We start from the raw sequence: 19,706 nt of genomic DNA, 5'->3' as shown, positions 1-19,706 counted from the left end.
ATGGAATCTGACTATCTCCCGGATATACATCCTTGCCAACTTGTCCAATGAATCGGTCATCCTGATGGCTAGGAAGTGGGAAGACTTGGTAAGTCGGTCAACGATCACCCAAATGGCATCGTGTCTTGAACGCGCCTTGGGTAGCCCCGATACGAAGTCCATGGTGATATGTTCCCACTTCCATCCCGGGATCGGTAAGGGCTGAAACAACCCACCTGGGCGCTGATGCTCTGCCTTGACCTGCTGACATACCAAATATTTTGATACAAAGTCAGTTATATCTCTCTTCATCCCATTCCACCAGAACCGAGGTCGCATAGTTTGGTACATTTTGGTACTTCCTGGATGCATGGCAAACTTTGAACTATGGGACTCCGTCATGATGTCTCTTTTTAACTCACTGTCGTCTGGGACACACACTCTGTCCTTGAAACGAATCAATCCATCGGCAGAGAGCTGGAATTCTGAACTCACTCCCTGTTCTGCATCCTTCTTGCGGGTTACTAGGGCGGGGTCGACTGACTGGGCTTCCTTTATTCTTTGGATTAACTCAGGTTGGACTGCTAGGTGGCCCAAACATGTGGCCTTCTTCAGATCTCGCAGTCGAACCTGCTGCGTGGCCCCAATTGACCTGCATTCTGGAACCATCAAATGGACTAGGGTGCCTGCGCTTTTCCTGCTGAGGGCATCGGCCACCACGTTGCCCTTACCTGGATGGTATAGGATATCACAATCATAGTCCTTGAGGAGTTCCATCCACCTTCTCTAACGCATGTTGAGATCCTTCTGAGTGAAGATGTGCTTCAAACTCTTATGATCGGTATAGATCTGAAAGGTCTCTCCATACAAATAATGGTGCCAGATTTTCAAGGCGTGTATGATTGCGGCAAGCTCTAAGTCATGGGTAGGATAGTTCTTCTCATGATTCTTTAGCTGTCTGGACCCATATGCTATAACCTTTCCATGCTGCATCAGGACACAACCCAGGACCAGATAGGAGGCATCACTATAAACCGTATACCCTCCTAATCCACTCGGTAGAGCCAGCACGGGTGCAGTAGTCAGTCGCTTCTTCAATTCTGAAAAACTCCTTTCGTAGTCCTCATTCCATTCAAACTTTGCGTTCTTCTTTGTGAGTCGGGTTAGAGGAGCTGCTAGGCTAGAGAACCCTTCGACGAACCGGCGGTAATAACCTGCCATCCCTAAAAAGCTACGAATTTCCTTAACCTTTGTCAGCCTTTCCCAACCAAGTACCGCTTCAACCTTTTCGGGGTTCACTGATACTCCTTCATTCGATATAACATGTCCCAAGAAGGCGGTTTGCTCGAGTCAAAATCCACACTTGCTCAACTTTGCATACAACTTATTTTCCCTGAGGACCTGTAGGACTTGGGCAAGATGATGAGCATGTTCTTCTCTACTTTTTGAGTAGACTAAGATATTATCGATGAACACGATGACAAATTGATCCAAGAACTCTCTGAAGATCCTGTTCATTAGATCCATAAAGATGGCTGGGGCGTTGGTTAGCCCAAACGGCATGACCAGGAACTCATAGTGTCCGTACCTGGTTCGGAATGCCGTCTTGGGGATGTCTTTTGTTCTTACCTTTACCTGATGGTAACCTGATCGTAGATCTATTTTAGAAAAGACCTGTGCACCCTGCAACTGATCGAAAAGGTCATCAATCCGGGGAAGAGGATATTTGTTCTTAATTGTTACCTTGTTTATCCCCTTGTAATCAATGCACAGTCTCAACGTTCCATCTCCCTTCCTTGCAAAAGTAACTCCGGCACCCCAAGGGGAAACGCTGTGTCTAATGAAACTACTGTCTTATAACTCAGTGATCTGTTTCCTTAATTCTTCCATCTCAATGCGGCTCATTCGGTAAGGAGCAACCGAGATGGGCTGGGTACCTGGCTGTAATTTTATGGTGAACTCGACCTCTCTATCTACTGGTAGACCGGGTAGTTCATCTGAAAATATCTCTGGAAAGTCTCGGACTACTGGGATCTCTTAGATACAAACTTCTTTCTTAGGTTTACTTAGTTAGAGAAAATACAAGATTAAGGCACTGGGAATTAAGAAAACTTGTCATCAGGGAAAATCAGTACTGAATGATTTTATTAACTTGTAAATGGCTTCTCGTTAGGAGGATTAAATACAATCTTTTTGTTAAAGCAGTCTATGGTGGCGTGATACGCTGCTAGCCAATCCATTCCTAGGATTACATCAAAATCCCTCGTGTCTAACCCTATCAGGTCTACCCTCAATTTCCTATCTGCTATCTCCACGGCACATGCCCTGTAGATAAGCTCTCCTAGCAATGTCTCCCCCCAGCAGTAGATACAAGCAACAATGAATCAAGTCTATCAGGTGATACACAAATTTTGGAAGCAAGAACATGTGAAACAAAAGAATGTGATGCACCAGTGTCAAACAAAACATGAGCAATGTGGTCAGAGATAGTATACATACCATGTACCACGTCCAGGTCTGCGTCGGCATCCTTCTGGGTAAGGTTGTAAACTCTGCCCTGGATTGGAGGCCTTCTTTAATTCTGGTTCCTCGGGCATTCCCTTGCATAGTGCTGGGCACTGCCGCATATGCGACAGGTGTTGCTGAGGCGGTAGCAGGGTCGGTCCCCGTGATCCCTGCCGCAGTTCTGGCAGATCTTCCCACATGCTGCCCCCGTAGCCTGAGGAGGGGCCTGGATGGCGGGTCCGGGCCTCTTACTGGGTTGGACAGGCGCGGTAGGTGCTGGCCTGCGGAGCGGCGCTGAGGGTCGAGAACTCCCCGCTAGCTGAAGGTGGGTGTCGAAGCTCCTTTCTATGATCTGTGTCTTTGCTAGGACTGCTGAATATGTCTCGAGCTCCATTACCAATAAGTGCTGTCTGATCTCCGGGCAGAGGCCCCACTGGAATTTCCTGGCCTTTCGGCCCTCATCCATCAATGTCTCCGGGGCATATCGGCCCAGCTCCAGGAACTTACGGGCATACTCCGACACTGTCATGTTTCCCTAGACCAATTGAGCAAACTCCATTTCCTTCAGGTGTTGGATGTGTTTAGGGAGATACTCTGCGTGGAAGGCCGCTAAGAACTGCTCCCAAGTAGCTGGTGTAGGCAGGGTGGCCCACTTGAGCTCCCACCAGCGTACTGCTTCCCCTACCAGCATGTAAGAGGCAATGGCAGCCCTCTGCTCAGGAACTACTCCCAAGGTCTCGAAAGCTCTCTCAGTCTCTGCCAGCCAGTATTGGGCCTCTTCAAAAGAGGATCCCCCTGCAAAAGTAGAAGGGTTCAGTCTTCTGTACCTCTCTATGAAGACGGGGTCGATCAAGGAATGAGCGGGGTCCCGAGGTAGAGGGACTGGGGCTGGTTGAGGGTGATTGAATCTGGGCCGTCCGTGCGCGTGCATCTGGGTCGTCCGTGCGCTTGTATCTGGGCCGTCCGTGCACGTGGGGACGCATCTGGGTCGTTCGATCGCGCGCACGCGGATCGCCCACGTGGCCCGTTCCTGGGTCGACGTAGTCTTGCCACGCGGCAGGTCCTAGTTGGCCAGGGTTGCTAACGTGGCTGCTGACTTGTAATCAGATTCCAGGGCTGTCCCCATACCCCGTCCGGTATGGGTGCCAAAACTATAAACCTCAATACCTCGTCCGGTATGAGGGTGAAACGGGCCGTCCCCATACTCTGTCCGGTATGGGCGCCAAAACACATAAGGTCTCTATACCCCGTCCGGTATGAGAGACCACAATCCCGGTAGGATTCCATACAGACCCGGTCCGTCCACCATCTCCCAGGATATCTAGTCAGGCTGACCACATTATACAATTATCAATTTACATAACCTTTCATTCCCCTTTTCCTCAGTCAGCATCATCAATTCACACACAAACAAGCAAAACAGTAATTTATGCCAAACAAGACGACATACAACATCGGGTTCTCAGTCATTCAACCTATAATCAATAAAATAGTGATATATGCACACGAAACTATGAAATGAAAATATCAGACCTCATACTGCATTTAAAGCCGTAAAATAGGCCAAACAACAGCTAACAGACAAACACACCAGACTCGAGCTCCATTAGCGACCTTAAACAATTTCACACATCTGTTGATTCATGAAATACCATTTTATCATTTATTGAACTTTAATACCGTGATAGGAAATAGGGTGAGGGGTTCTTACTTGTTTCGGGGTCCGAATACGGCTCTACAGTACGCTTGCAGGCTGTCCCTAATTTTTCCTGAATTTTTTCTGGGAAACTGAAACGCACTACTGGTACCTGCACGTGTTCTAAAAAATTCCAAATTAGACCCAGGGCCTCTTTCGGCCAATATTGCAATTCCGGCACGACGGCTCCGCCGTGCTCCGGCGACGCCGCCGCCGCTTGCGGCGGAGATTCACCTCGGGTTGGCCTTTTTGGCCGTTTCCGGCCGAATTCGGCCACACTTGCATCGGTCCTTGTGATAAAACAACCCTAAGGCCCTCGGATGGCCAAAAAATTACAAAAAACCGAAGTTTACCAACAGCGGTGCTCTCGGGTGCGGTGGCTCTCCGGCGAGGTTCTTGTTTTGGTGATTTGGCTCCGATCAACCTGTAGAGAAAAGAATGGTGATCACGGTGATATAAAAATTGTATCAAACGGAGGCCGGGAAGGGCCTCATCGGAGGCAAAAACTGAGGAGGGGCGCGACGGCGCCGCTGGTTTTCGGCCGTGTTTTCTGGCCATTTGGCCGGGATTTTGGCTCTGATTTGACCACAGGGGAACTTAGCGTGGAAAAACGAGCCAGGGTATGAAATTTACCTCGATTGGCGGTCGAAAAACTCCCCGGTGCGGCGGCGGGTGGCGGCGGCCGGCTCCTCCGGCGTCTGGTTCGTCTTCTTCGGCGAGGGCAGGCGGCTAGGGTTTTTGTGGTCAAGTGTGGGGGTTCTATTTATACCCTTTTTCCTTTTGATCACAGCCGTCCATTTTGATTAAATCTGGGCCGTCCGTGCGCGATTGAATCTGGGCCGTCCGTGCGCTTGCATCTAAGCTGTCCGTGCGCGCGGGAACGCATCTGGGCCATCCGATCGCGCGCACGCGGATCGCCCACGTGGCTCGTTCCCGGGTCGACGTGATCTTGCCACGCGGCAGGTCCTGGTTGGCCAGGACTGCTGACTGGACTGCTGACGTGGCTGCTGACGTGGCGCTGACAAGGCACAATTTTTCTAAATTGCGTTTTGACCCCCGATTTCCGATTTTCTTTTCAAAAATACCCCCAGAATCCTAATTTTCACCCCTTTTTCCCAAAATCAATTTCAATTAAATTCAAGTAATATTTTTACCCAATTTTATATTTATTTTATTTTATTAGGTTTATTTTAATTTAATTCAATAAAAATAAAATAAAATAAATAACAAATAAATTAATAAAAATAATAATAATAAAAAATTAAAATTTATTGGGCGTTACACATTTGGTCCCTTTCTGCATGGTTTATCTAGTTATCTAACTACTTAGTTATTGGTTATGATAAATTAAATCGTTTGCTTAAATATCGTTTAAATTGATCAGTGAATATGACATGAGATGTTGGCATGCATTTGATGTTTATTTTGTTGATGGAGATCTTTATGTGAAAGGCTTACTAGGCATCCTAGAAAAGGACATATGGGCCCGGTACATAAAGAATCTTACCGTGAACATTACCTTAGTCGAAAGGGGTTGGGAAGTCTCATACTGGAAGAGTTTGAAAATTATGGTTTATCCTCATACCGGACAGAATATCGAGACGATAGAATGTTTGGCGTCCATTACTTGAGGGGGTATGAGGATGGCCGATTAATTGATAAAATTGAATATTTGGTTCACGCGTAAGGGGACATCCCTAGGGACCCCCAAGGGTACCAGTAAGCAAGTAAAAAAGAAAAAATTGTGATCCTATGAATGAAATTAAAATGTTATTTAGTTATTTGTCTTCATGGGTTGATTTTAAGAAAACGTTGACATGTATCGAATAAAAAAGTTTTGAAGTTAAATGTATTTACCTACAGCAATATCTCCATTAATTATTTTTTGATTTTACCAACATATGATTTTCCATATCTGTAATTAGTGTGATATTTTTACTGGGCTAATGTAGCTCACCCTTTCATTAACAATTTCATATCAAGAAGACCAAGATCTAGATCCCGATCAGCAAGAGGTTTTGAGTAGTTCATCACTCAAACTTCCTTCAAGTGCTAGTGAAGGTTATCCTAGGATGTTTATTTATTCGCATTTTCTTTAATTACTATTTGTCTTTTTGATGAAACATTCTCGTACTCCTATTGGGCATTCTAAATTATTGTGTAAGGAATGTAAATCCTAACTTTATTATCTAATTTCACATTTAAATTATAAATTCATTTCTTTTAAGGTCACGAGCTTTTACACAAGATGATTCAGTAGAATATTTTTCAAAATACTCATAAAAAATATTCTAATATTAAATAAAGTAAAGATTATGGTTTCTGTAAAATCATATCATGATTCATACTAATTTTTTTTTGGAAAATTTCTACTAAAGTTAGTTTTGATAAAAAAATGTTACTTTCACAAATTAAGTCAAATGTTATACGGATTTAAGACATATTATTTTTTATGGTAAGTACAATATACAAAATGATATCATATAAAAAAAATTAAATTCTTAAATAACATGGTTTCAGTACTTTTAAATGCTAATTTGAGATTAAATAACTTCAACAGCTTTACTTGACTTTCATATATTTAAATAATTTCTTCCTACAAATTTTACAAGTGAGAGAAGAGAAAAATCAACTATGTGAAATAAAAGTAAAAATCTTATTCTATTGAGTTCTAAATGTGTTTATCATTTGTAAATCTATTATTTAAGAGAGAAAAGTTGCAAACCTTTTATTTATATTTTTTGGAGTATTGTAAGAAAGTCTTGATAAAACTTCATGAAGCTATAGTATTGAATAGAACACGATTAAAAAGTGAGTTTGATACATTTATTGCAATGCCCGAGACTGAAAATCGGCCCAAATTTTTTTTATTATAAAGAAATTATATAAATAATTAATTCAATTTATTTTAATTTATTTTTATTGAATTTTTTGACAAAAATATATTAATGACGAAATTGAAAATAATTTTGAGAAAAAGTGGCAAAGTTTTGAAGCGGTGAGGTATTTTTGAAAAAAAAATTAAAAAAGTTTAGTCACGTGGGACGACCTAGTTAGCAACCCAAGTGAACCAGAGCATGCTGCGTGGCTGGCTGGCTGACATCAGCTCCACGCGAGAGGCCACGCAGGCGATCTGCGTGCCTAGACAATCCAATGACCCAAATCGTATCCCACACACGCGAATGGCCTAGATGCATTCCCTCTTTAGAGGCAATCGGACGAACGAGATTGATCACGATGGACGGTCTAAATTCGTCCATGCAATCAACCTAAACAGAAAATCATCAAACGGTCTTTCTTGCTCCTTGTGTCCCTGAACGGACGACCCAGATCGATACGAGATGAGTATTTAAATATTAGGTCGCAGGAGAACCTAACCCTAACTACTCAGCCCTCGCTAGAGAAGAAGGCTCCACACCAGAGCTACCACTGACTGCCAAAAAAGGTAAAAAAATTTCTTTTATGCTCCGAATTCAATTCTTAGCCTCCCTATGACCATATTAGAGAAAAAGAAATGGCGGGTGAGACAGAAAATAACAGGCAAAGCGCGGTAGAGCCGCTGCAGCTAAAACCCTAAACCCCTCTCCGATGATCCCCTTCCCGTTTTTCGTTTCCCATTTCACACAATTTTTTAATCATTGTGTTCACTGTCCTTTTCTATACAGGTTAGTTGAAGAAGAAACCCCCAGCCGCGAAGGAGAACTGGCAAAACCACCGCACCGAGAGACCCCCACTGCTAGTAGGTTCGGTTTTTTTCGATTTTTTAGCCAACTGATGCCCCTAATATATTTTTTCGCAGGGATACATGTAAAATCGGTCAAAATCAATCAGGCCGAGGCGAGCCGTCGTCGTGGGCAGTCGAGCCAGCACCGGAGCACGACGTCACCGCCGTGCCGGAACCTTAAAATTGGCATAAAGGGTTTTGGACACTGATTTTAGATTTTTGGGTACGTAACAAATATTTTAATTTCCGCATGAAAAGTTCAAGAAACCCGGGCTCTATCAGGAGGCATATGAGTAGGACAGCATTTTAAAACACCGATTCGAGTTAGAATCTCTCACCCTATTCTCTATTACGGTAAATTGAAGATTACTAATCGATAATTTTGTGTTTTGTGAAACTTTAAAAAATTATAAAAAAAATAATTATAAGTTACTAATGGAGCCGGAACCGGTTAATTCATATTTGTCATGATTTTCTACTTATTTTTATGTACTGCTTAAGTTGTTTACTATTATATTGTACATATTTAAATTGATAGTTTTTATTATCTTCTCGATTATTTGGTTATTTGGTTCCTCCTGCATTGTTTATTCAGTATTATGGTTACTTGGTTATTCGGTTATATTAAACTATATCACTTACTTAAATACCGTTTAAATTAATATGTGAATATAAAATGAGATGTTGGTATACGTTGGTGGTTGTTTGGATGATGAGAATCTATATAAATGAAAGCTTACTGGGTATCCTGGAAAAAGGTGGATGGACTCGAAACATAGGGAACCCTACAGCGGACATTACCTCAGTCGAACGGGACTGAAAATTTTCATATCGGAAGACTTTTGAGAGATACAGTTCACCCTCATATCGGACGAAGTATCGAGGCGATGGTGTTTTTGGCGCCCATTACCGGATGAGGTCTAGAGGACAGTCAGGTTAATTGTTAAATCTTGATATTAGGTCCACGAGTAGAAGAATATCCCTATGGACCCCCAGGAATCTTAGTGAGTAGGTTAAAAGGAAGAATTACAGATCTTATGCATGAAATTAAAGTGTCACTTAGTTATTTGTCTTCATAGGTTATTTTCAGAAAAACTCGTAATAGTAAGTATAAAATAAAATGTTTTAGAGTTAAATGTATTTTCTTATATCAAGGGCTTCATTAGTTATTTTATGATTTTTACCAACTTTCAGTTTTCCGTATCAGTTATTAATCTACTATTCTTACTAGGTTAGTGTACCTCACATTTTTATTAATCATTTTAATAGATCAAGAAGACTAAGATCCAGATCCCGATCAGTAAGAGGGTTATAAGTAGTTTACCTCCCGGACTCCATTCAAGTGCTAGTGAAGATTAACCCTCAAAATATCTATTTATTTATATTTTTTAATTACCGTTTATTTTTTTATGAACTAATGTAGAAGAGACATTCTCGTAATCCTATTTGGTATTTTAAATTATTGTGTAAGGAATGTAAACTCTAATATTATTATTCGCTTTCGCATTTAAAATAATAAATTTATTTCTTTTGAGTTTCGGGTCATTACATTTATAAACAGACATGTAGTGTCTTATAGAACATGAGTGAAAGGTGAATCCGGCACCTTATTAAATAAATATGTAATGTTTGAGAGACCACAAGTGAAATATGAGTTTGACACTTTCATAAACAAATAGATAATGTTCTAGAGAAAGCAAATATAAATATAAACTTAATATCTTGATTAACATACGGATAGTATTCGAAGGAAATGAACGAATGGTGAAATAGACATTGTGAATAACTGAGTGTATATAACACTTTTAAAAAAAGTAATAGAATTTTGACTGGTTAGCTCCATAAAGATGATGTAAAGACAAGTGGTATGGTCAAACCTCCTCAAAAAAAAAAAAAAAAAAGTTATGCACGTTCTTCTCTTTATTCTTTACTTTATTTGTTGTTTCTCATCATCTAATATCGCATACTTACTCACACACAATCATAAAGTAAATTTATTGTTCGCACTATTATACTTGAGAAATTAATTTAAAATGCATAACATAATAAATTGGTAAAAATTTTGGTATAAGAAAACAATGTTATCTAATATCATATAGAAATTAAAAGGAAAAAAAAAAATTAGAAAATACTTGTAAAAGCCCTTAGTAGTTCATCCCGTTTTGGACCAAAATGTTGTTTTCCTAGTTTGGTAGGTGCTAGCAAGTGTTGACTCTCGCATTCACCCATTTTCTAAATGGCCATCTCGTCCTTGGTGTCCAAGACAATTATTGTGAGTAGCATTAGAAGATTGACATTTCTTTATGTTTTGCTTCGAAAGTTTCAAACTTCAAAATCCTCTCTCTCTCTCTCTCTCTCTCTACATATATTTTACTCAACTATTGTTTTTTTAATTATAATAATATTTAAAATATAATAATATATTTCTGATCTAGTAATACTTTTAAATAATAAATGTTAATAATTTTAAACATAAATATTTAATATTGTCACATGTTTTATCTATTTCATTTTTAACTTTGTTAGAAAAATATTGTAGTGATTGAAATACGTATTTAAAAAAATAAATACTTCATATATAATATATTCATCTCATACGAAGCTTCCAAATAAGGAATAAAAACTGAAATGGGTATTGAATATTGAGGTTTTCAGATCAATAAATTAACAAGAGAAGACTTCAAGTCATACTCCATATTACAAAAAGTCAAGGTATGCTTTGTCACAAGTCACACATTCTAATTTTTCTTCTATTTATTTTTGCAAAATATTAAAATATCTCTCTCTTATATATACGTATACATATATATATATATATTATTTTTTAACATTTTTATAAATGTTTTTTTTATTAATAGTAAATAGTAAATGACTTTTATTAATTCAAAAAAAATATATATATATATATATACGCGTTTTTGTGATTCTAAGAATCTCTATCCTTGGGCATTATCTGGAATTTCTTGGCACTCTCTTCTCCCAGTCAAACTTGAATTTGACACCATGATGATCAACAAAGAACACAAAAGTCAGCATTTCGGCAGATCATGAAATATAAAAGATGTATTAATTAATAAAAATATGTATGTAAAATAGAAAACATCTTTAATTTTTCCATCTCTCTCAATTTCTTATCTACTTTTTTGTTTAAAATTAAATTATACCCTTTTACAATATTTTTATAATTCGTTATAAATAAATAAATAAATAAAAAAGTTACATACAGGTTATTAAGATTAAGTTTTATAATTTTTAAAATATCACAAACAGTTCACACGTCGGTCGAATATATATATATATATATATTTTTTTTTAAAATAATAATAATCTAAAATTATAAGAATTTTTGGTCAAACCAAGAAGTTTGAAGTTGGAGAGCTGTAGTAGTAGGTGGGCCCCGATAGTTTACTCACAAGTCAAAGTCAACGTAAAGGTAAGTTTGCCTTCACTGTACTGTCTCTCTTGTATAAGTAGTAGGCTAATAATCCTCTTGTGTGAAAATTAGATTACTCAATTCAATCCCACAAGCAAGTCAGTATATTCTCTCTTTCCTTTATTTTTTTTTTTCAAGTCTCTTAAAACACAGATTAAATTAAGGGCTAAACCTTAATTATGAATGTGTTTTAAGATTTTATTATAGGAACATAAATGTTTTTTTTTTTTTGGTATTTTAAGATGTATATTATCTCTAGCTTATTTAATCACATATTTCATTATATATAATTATATTTTTGTCATTTTTATGTATAACAGAGAATAAGTAATTAAGTGGGTTTTGAGTAATGGAAGAGAAAATGGAGCTTCCACCCTTCAAAACAAAAGGAACAAGCTTCCTCAAGACTTGCTTCAATGGCATAAATGCCTTATCAGGTTCTTACTCTTTTCCTAATTATTTTTTTAATTATCCCTTACATGTATCTAAATTTTTTTCTTTAATTAAAAATTTATAATCCATCAATAATTAACGAATACACACGTCATCATAACACGACATAAAATAATATATAAATAAAAATATACACAATAGTACTGTATAAAATAGAAACGTATCAATTATTTAGTTTAATAATGACTTATAATGTTTAATCTCATAAAGGACCTGATTTATATATATACGCACATGTATATAGATGTACGTTAACTGAAAATGATCTACGTATATGATGGGCATGCAGGAATTGGATTAATAACCATCCCCTACACACTCTCACAAGCCGGTTGGTCTGGTTTGGCTGCTCTTCTATCAATGGCAATTGTAACTTGTTACACAGGTCTCCTTCTACATCGATGCTTAGACTCCAACCCATCAATCAAAAATTACCCAGAAATCGGTTTGTATGCATTTGGACAAAAAGGAAAATTAATCATATCAATATTTATGTATCTAGAGTTGTATCTAGTCCCAACTGGGTTCTTAATATTAGAAGGAGATAATTTACACAAACTATTTCCAAACGTTGGATTTGAGATCGTTGGAACCCACATCGGAGGGAAAAGACTTTTCACAATGCTTGCTGGGTTAATAATCTTACCATCTATGTGGCTGAAAGATTTAAGCTGGCTTTCGTTTGTGTCAGCCGGTGGAGTCTTGTCGACCATTTTGGTTACTGGTTCGGTTTTCTGGGTTGGTGGTTTTGATGGAGTTGGGTTCTCGAGTAATAGAGGACAAGAAGTATTTAACTTGAAGGGAATTCCTACTGCTCTCAGCTTGTATGCATTTTGCTATGGTGCTCACCCAGTTTTCCCTACCTTGTATTCTTCCATGAAAGACAAAACTCGTTTTCCCAAGGTAATTTAATAAGTCTAACATGAAAGTAAATCATAATTTTACCTATCCATTTTCTCCTAAATCAAATTTTACCTACTCATTTACATTTTTTTGTTCTAGACTCAACTGATCCATTTTGACTTTTCAAAATTTTTCAGGTTTTGTTCATAAGTTTTGGTTTGAGCACTATGAGCTATATGTTAATGGCTGTTGTTGGGTACCTAATGTTTGGTCAACATGTTGAATCCCAAGTGACATTAAACTTACCCACAAACAAAGTGAGTTCAAAAATAGCTATATACACCACATTGGCAGGCCCTATTGCTAAATATGCACTTATAATTACACCCATTGCAAATGCAATTGAAAGTCAAGTGTCTACCCACAGACTCAGTTGCATAATCATAAGAACTCTCTTATTGCTTAGTACAGTTTTTGTAGCATTGCTTTTTCCATTTTTTGGGCTACTCATGGCACTTGTTGGAGCAATACTTAATGTCACAGTCTCCATTTTGTTGCCCTGCATTTGCTATTTGAAGATTTTCGGTGGTAAAAAATGGAGATATGAATTTGTGATCATTGTGGGGATTATACTTGTGGCTATTCTTGTTGGAGTTATGGGTACATATTCATCTATTGTGCAGATTATGAAACATATTTGAGGGTTATAATTAAAACTCTCTTTTTTTTAAGTTTGTTGACTTGTATCAGATCTTAATTCATTAATCTAATGGTGGAGAATCAACGAAGCAAAATGTCTCGAATTACATTTTTGTCATCTAACTTGTATTATTATTATGACCAACCATTGATAATTAAATTTCGCTCATATTTATATCGTGAAATTAAAATATTAAAAAAATAATTATTTTCCAAATGTATATATGGTATATAATAAATATTTTTTTAAAAAAAAAATATCTAACGATATATAGTTAATTATTATAATTTTTTCACAATTGTTAATAATATTCTTGATGTATTTTAGCATTTGAACTAATAATGCAAATGGTATTATCACCATTTTTTTTTTGTTTATAATAAAAAATATGTTAGAATTAATATTTGTTGAGAATTAGGAAGCAAAATTTGATCAGGTGAATAAAATTAAGTTATATATATATATATATATATATTGTGTATGTATGATTTGAAATTAGAGTAGGGATTTACACAAATTCAAATATTGGAGCTGTCATGTTTGAAATTGAAATTTTAGGCCATACTAGTTTTTGTATAATTCACTGAATTATGTAAACAATGAATGTATGAAAACTTCTTTATTACATTCAAAAGATATATATGACAATTATCAAGAACCGCAGGCGCCTTTCCAAGAATTCCTCTTGGACAAACCTTCTAAGCACACTATTTATTCATCGTTAAAAATATAATTAAAAATATTTATAAGAGTTAATTGTTGGTTTTAATTTTTGTTTAGTTAATGACTCTTACTTAAAATCTAAATTCATGAATTTTTAGTAATTTTCATGTCTATTTTTACTAGAAAAAATTCTTGAAATCAAAATTTTTCTAAAAGAATTAAATTTAATAAATTTTATTAATCAATATTTCATTGTACAAATAAGGTATTTCAATTTATTCCCTCAAAACCTATACTACTACTATATACACATTTAATTAATATATTTTAAATATTTAAAAATGATTAGAGTCATCATAATCATATTTGTACAACTAATATACAATTTAAAACCTTAAATAATTATATGAATTTTAATACAATAAATGTTTTTTTTTTTTTTTGGTTTTTGAAACAATCAAAACAGAATTATGGGCAAATATAAATGGTGATGACTAACCAGAGACTGAGAGCTGCTTTCTCCTTGGGGTCGTCATCTACAAGTCAGCAAGATGGAGCGCCAACCATTGCAGATAAGCATACCACACCCACACCCACACCCACAGAAAAGACTTGACGCGTGTCTCCCACACGTATTTTCTCGGAAATTTGTCTAAATTTTCTTCCTGAGCGGAAACATTGATTGGTTGGGGAAGACGAAGATAGGAGGAGACGAAGCAAAATACCAAACAAATCTTCTGTCCCTAGTAACGATTATTGCTCTAGAGAGAGTATTTTTTAGCCAGAAATGTCAACAGCTTCTTTGTGTTCATCCACTCAGATCAATGGCTTCGGCGGAGGTCTTAGGCTGCAAAAGACCAATCTCTATCAACCCGCTTCCTTCACTTTTACGAGGTTTTTCCAATGCTTCTTTTTGTAATTGTATTTATTTGATTTGTTTATTTGATTTAGTTCTGAGTTTTATAGGTGGAAATTTTTTATATCGTCGGGCCAAAACCTGGATTAGAGAATTACATTTTTGGTAACCCTGAATGGTTGACCTTCCTTGTTCTTTCTTTATCAGAGCTTTAATTTGCTTGATTGCCGTGTTTTAGAGTTTGATCCTGTTTATTTCAATGGAATTATATGGGGTAGGCATGGGTTTATGTTCTGGAAATCTTAATTGGTTAATATACGGCTATTGTGATCAATGATGAAATTTTTCCTTCTTTTTCTCAGTTCTTATTGATTATCAGAATTGTGAGAGAATTGAGCGTATTTGGTTAGTTTGCAGTTTTGGTGCACCATTGAAATCGTATATAAGCTTTAGCTCTTTTATGCTTCTCTTCAACTGATATTACGGCACCATTCTCTGCCCAATTGTAATTGTGATGGAAGGTTATGAATTTCAGGGTAAGCAAGGTAGAGAAAGGTTTTTGGAAAAACTTTTACCGAAATATAGCTTCTATGTTTGTCTCCAATTAATATGATTAAGTTGTTTTCTTTATTTGGATTACTTAGGCTGGTCGTTCTATGATCTGATTAGTGTCTAGGATCCTATTATCCTCCGAACCATAATAGAGCCCTCGTTATGCAATGTAGTTCTCTTATTTATTTAGCTTCATTTGAACGCTGAACATAGCATGTTTAAAGTGCAAATGTTCATGTGCATGTCCATAAAATATATTTGTTCACATAATTTCGACCACATTTAGTTAGTGTTGCCGTTTCTGATATGCTTCCCTGATATATTGTATAAATTTCAGGAGGAAAATTCACTCTGTAGTAAAGGCAACTTCTCGTGTAGATAAGTTCTCAAAAAATGATATCATAGTCTCTCCATCAATACTCTCTGCTAATTTCGCAAAGTTGGGGGAGCAGGTTCTCTCTGGTCTTTAACTTTTGCTATTCGTCACTTCTGTTATTTTACTGCTATCATGCTGAAAAATTGAGAATTGTAGTGGTTTCAACCTATTTAAACTGTATCTGTATCACTTCATAATTTTATTTTTCATTCTAGTCCTTGATAACTTCTTTGGCATACTCATTATAATGTAGTTAGCTTCTCTTCCTTTCCAGATTTTTCTTCTTTTGGTGTTAGAGATTGACTCCCATTTAATATAGGTAAAAGCAGTAGAGTTGGCTGGTTGTGATTGGATTCATGTTGATGTAATGGATGGCCGTTTTGTTCCAAACATTACTATTGGGCCTCTTGTAGTTGATGCCTTGAGGCCGGTCACCGATCTTCCTTTGGATGTGCATCTGGTATTCTTTTTTTTTTCTTTTCTTTTCTCACTTGTCATATTAATTGAGCCAAAGTTGAATCAGAAGCATATTTTTTACATGAGATCCGATACTGCAGATGATTGTTGAACCTGAACAGCGAGTTCCAGACTTTATCAAGGCCGGAGCTGACATAGTCAGTGTCCACTGTGAGCAGTCAGCCACCATCCATTTGCATCGCACGCTTAATCAAGTAACACTCTATGAAAATCTTTATTATTGCGAACTTTTTATAAAGATATCTTCTTTAGACTCCAATATGTTGGATTTTATTCTTCGATTTCAAAAAATAACATTACCAATGTGATGTAGGAAAATTTAGCATTGGTTTTCGTACTTTGAGTTTGGGGTAAATATAGAGATTCTGGATAGTTTTGAGACAGAAAAATGACTAGGAGTTGCACCTGGGATCCTTTATGCATCATAAATGAGGTGACTATTTCTTAATCATTAGACACTAGAAGTTGATTGCATCACATAATGAAGTTATTGAGAAAACTCTCATGATAATTTGATTAACTCATTGCTTCCTTTCAAAAATGAAGTTAAATTGGTAATTATAGTGCTTAAAGATAAAATCCTATAAAAAAAAATTCTAAAGCTACTGAAGACCTAAAATATTCGAACTCTTTCAATGAAGTGTGGATTAGCTGGAGACAGAGTTCCCACTCTATTTAAAATTTCTAGGTCATATTCGTTCTCCATCACAATGCTTCTGAAAACTCTTTGGTGTTTGAGATGTATTTGTTAAATAACAAGTCTTCAGACTTGCTCATGCAGGTTAAATTTTCTGCTTTGATTGGCATGCTTACTTAATTAATACTTGATTGTGATATTAGTTCCATTTTTCATCTGTAATATTCTGCTACCATATAGATAAAAGGCTTAGGAGCTAAGGCTGGAGTCGTGCTAAACCCTGCTACGCCCCTCACTACGATTGAGTATGTCCTTGATGGTGAGTTATTTTTCTTTTTAATTTTTACATTGGTAATTTGCTAATTCCTCTAGACACTAAAGACGTTGTAGAGGCTGACCTTGTCAACCTAGGCAATCTTAAGGGAGCTAACGAGATTATGCTCCAGGTCTAGCAGAATGCCCTGGCTGCTTGTTGACAGTGGATAGATTAAGTATAGTGCATCTCCAAGTTGCTAAGAAAAGCGTGAAGTGTGGGATCTGACCCTTTTTCTCCCCTTCCCCTTATATGTGAGCATCAGTGCTACAGTTAGATAATCAAAGTCAGTTGTTAAAACGAAACTTATAAAGATTGGAAATACATGCAAAATGCTTTATGCGTCTTTTATGCAAGGTGGCAACTTTTCTTTTTCTTGAGTTATTAGACTATTATTTAACAAGGCAATCTGCTGTCCATATCCTAAATTCTTTGATAAGGGGCTTTTCATTGTAGTCATAAACTGAATATGTATATATATATATATATATGTTTTATGCATGTATGTAACTATGATGCAAAGAGGAAGGAAGAAACTTGTTCTCTGTTTGGAACAAAATTGATGACATGGGCACTTTTACAATTTTAACAGTGGTTGATCTTGTCTTGATAATGTCGGTCAATCCTGGTTTTGGCGGGCAAGGCTTTATTGAGAGTCAAGTAAAGAAAATCTCAGACTTGAGAAGAATGTGCGTAGAGAAGGTTTGAATTTCTCTGTTTGTATGAGATCTGTGTAGATCTTCTCTCTCCATATGAAAAGCAATAATCGTTTATTTGTTTTGGTCATAGGGGGTAAACCCATGGATTGAAGTGGATGGTGGAGTTGGTCCCAGCAATGCTTATAAGGTATCTTATATTCTTCCCATTTTTTAATTTATGTTGTGTAAATAATAGCACAGCCAAAAACGATATGCTATTTCTTTTTGGTATTAACATAGGAGCTGCATAACTCATGAAGTGATCGTGATTGTATATTATGATCGTTTTCTGTTCTGGCAGGTGATTGATGCTGGAGCAAATGCTCTTGTAGCCGGATCAGCTGTCTTTGGAGCTAAAGATTATGCAGAAGGTAAAGGCCCTCCACCAGTTTTCTAACCCCCTGGAGTAATCATATTTCTTATATATGTTAATTCACCTTACTAATTTTTGTGGCTTGTGTTTTCCACCTACCAGCTATAAGAGGAATCAAAACCAGCAAAAAGCCAGAAGCAGTTGCCGTGTGATAGCTGATCAACGAATTTGATTCTATCCTGTGTATGTCACCTTCCCACATCCTCAATTTTTTTCAAATGTAAAAATTAAATATCTGTTGGCACCTTCTTGTACCATCATAATATCATGATACAACTATTTGTGAATAATTCTTTAGAGTTTTCCTTAACACGGTACCTTTATCAATCAGTTTAAACCTTGGCCTTGCTGAGACATATTTGAGCTTCTGTTGTAAGTTTAGCATATTATTCTTTCTGTTGTGTGTTTTTACCTACAGAATTCTAGTTTTGTTCTAACAGGCTTCAAACTTTTTTATCTTAGGTATTTTTGTCTTTATATCTGCAGATTGTAAGAGCCACCATATTTCCTCCTTCATGTTGTAGATGTACGCAACACTTTATCAGTTCTCTTTATTGTTCAAAGATGGAACAATAAGAATATATATATATATATATATATATATATATAAAAAAAAAAAAAAAAAAAAAACAGTAAAAAGCAAATTCAGTGTAAAGAAAGCCTCTTTGCAGGCATCGTTTCATGTATGGAGACTACTTTTACAGGGATCCAGATTATCAAACATGTATCAGCATTCTGTCAAAAGTCAATACTTTCAGTAACTTGAGTTTTTTTTATTTGTACATGCGTGTACGGTGGTAGCTGACCCATCCCATCCAGCAGCAAGGAACCAGAAAAGCAATATATATATATATATGTGTGTGTGTGTGTGTGTGTGTATGTATATGTGTATAATACTGGGAATACAGTGTGTTTCAAAAACTTCACATGTCCGCCATTAACTTAAATTTATCTAGAAAAGTTAAAATAAAGATAAAAAAGTTCACCCAAAATATTTATATTTAATAAAATGATTTATCTTGTCTTTATCTTTATATTCTAATAAAATGGTCGATCATTTAAAAGTAGAGTGTAAAGCACTAATCATCCAACCGTTACATGGTTTGTCTTTTCAGAGATGATGGTTTAAAAGCATGTCCAGATGTAATGGGATAAAGAATAAGAAGAGGAGGGAGAGCCTCCTTTCACACCTCTTTCATACTTGAAGTTTTCAGGGAGAATTTCTTACCACTCTGTTGCCTTGCTTACTTTGATGTACAAATTATCACAGATATAATTTAACTGATTCATATTATTTTATAGTTTTAAACAAAAAAGAACATTACACATACATTAAACTTTAGTTAAAAACCTGTTAAAATTAGATTCAAAATTATAAACAAATTTCTACATGGAAATATAATGTAAGAATAGTTTTGAAATTAATTA

The 19,706-nt window shown here is 36.5% G+C and overlaps 2 protein-coding genes across 7 annotated transcripts; both read left to right on the top strand.

The window, feature by feature from the left end:
• Positions 1 to 11,412: 11,412 nt before the first annotated feature.
• LOC110825011 (amino acid transporter AVT1I-like) lies at positions 11,413 to 13,364 on the top strand. 2 transcript variants are annotated; one of them, XM_088211931.1, is made up of 5 exons: positions 11,413 to 11,435; positions 11,658 to 11,774; positions 12,080 to 12,175; positions 12,482 to 12,693; positions 12,831 to 13,364. In XM_088211931.1, the coding sequence occupies exons 2-5, from the start codon at positions 11,687 to 11,689 to the stop codon at positions 13,332 to 13,334; spliced, it is 900 nt and encodes a 299-aa protein (XP_088068057.1). In that variant the 5' UTR covers positions 11,413 to 11,435; positions 11,658 to 11,686; the 3' UTR covers positions 13,335 to 13,364. The 2 variants fall into 2 exon arrangements, with proteins under 2 accessions (XP_088068057.1, XP_088068056.1); XM_088211930.1 differs by having other exon boundaries at positions 12,080 to 12,693.
• Positions 13,365 to 14,526: 1,162 nt separating this feature from the next.
• RPE (D-ribulose-5-phosphate-3-epimerase) lies at positions 14,527 to 19,572 on the top strand. 5 transcript variants are annotated; one of them, XR_002538934.2, is made up of 11 exons: positions 14,527 to 14,890; positions 15,742 to 15,856; positions 16,100 to 16,240; positions 16,338 to 16,451; positions 17,135 to 17,213; positions 17,800 to 17,909; positions 17,997 to 18,053; positions 18,207 to 18,276; positions 18,381 to 18,461; positions 18,610 to 18,650; positions 18,765 to 19,039. XR_002538934.2 is itself a non-coding variant. In XM_088210820.1 (10 exons), the coding sequence occupies exons 1-9, from the start codon at positions 14,784 to 14,786 to the stop codon at positions 18,428 to 18,430; spliced, it is 843 nt and encodes a 280-aa protein (XP_088066946.1). In that variant the 5' UTR covers positions 14,527 to 14,783; the 3' UTR covers positions 18,431 to 18,461; positions 19,394 to 19,572. The 5 variants fall into 5 exon arrangements, 3 of the variants coding, with proteins under 3 accessions (XP_088066946.1, XP_088066947.1, XP_021891870.2); XR_002538935.2 differs by having other exon boundaries at positions 18,741 to 19,039; XM_088210820.1 differs by lacking the exons at positions 18,610 to 18,650; positions 18,765 to 19,039 and adding an exon at positions 19,394 to 19,572.
• Positions 19,573 to 19,706: the final 134 nt, after the last annotated feature.

This window comes from Carica papaya, chromosome 9 (assembly GCF_054855325.1).
Source record: "Carica papaya isolate Zhongbai chromosome 9, ASM5485532v1, whole genome shotgun sequence".
Lineage (NCBI taxonomy): Eukaryota > Viridiplantae > Streptophyta > Magnoliopsida > Brassicales > Caricaceae > Carica > Carica papaya.
The sequence above is the reverse complement of the archived record's forward strand: the minus strand, read 5'-3'. Positions and strand labels throughout refer to the sequence as shown.

Excerpts from the sequence above, each read along its gene's own strand:
- LOC110825011 (XM_088211930.1), top strand. The coding sequence starts at position 11,687 with ATGGAAGAGAAAATGGAGCTTCCACCCTTCAAAACAAAAGGAACAAGC. Across the intron at positions 11,775-12,079 it reads TGGCATAAATGCCTTATCAG|GAATTGGATTAATAACCATC; the intron begins GTTCTTACTCTT and ends ATGGGCATGCAG. Across the intron at positions 12,694-12,830 it reads ACAAAACTCGTTTTCCCAAG|GTTTTGTTCATAAGTTTTGG; the intron begins GTAATTTAATAA and ends AAAATTTTTCAG.
- RPE (XM_088210820.1), top strand. The coding sequence starts at position 14,784 with ATGTCAACAGCTTCTTTGTGTTCATCCACTCAGATCAATGGCTTCGGC. Across the intron at positions 15,857-16,099 it reads TCGCAAAGTTGGGGGAGCAG|GTAAAAGCAGTAGAGTTGGC; the intron begins GTTCTCTCTGGT and ends CATTTAATATAG. Across the intron at positions 17,910-17,996 it reads GAAGAATGTGCGTAGAGAAG|GGGGTAAACCCATGGATTGA; the intron begins GTTTGAATTTCT and ends TTTTGGTCATAG.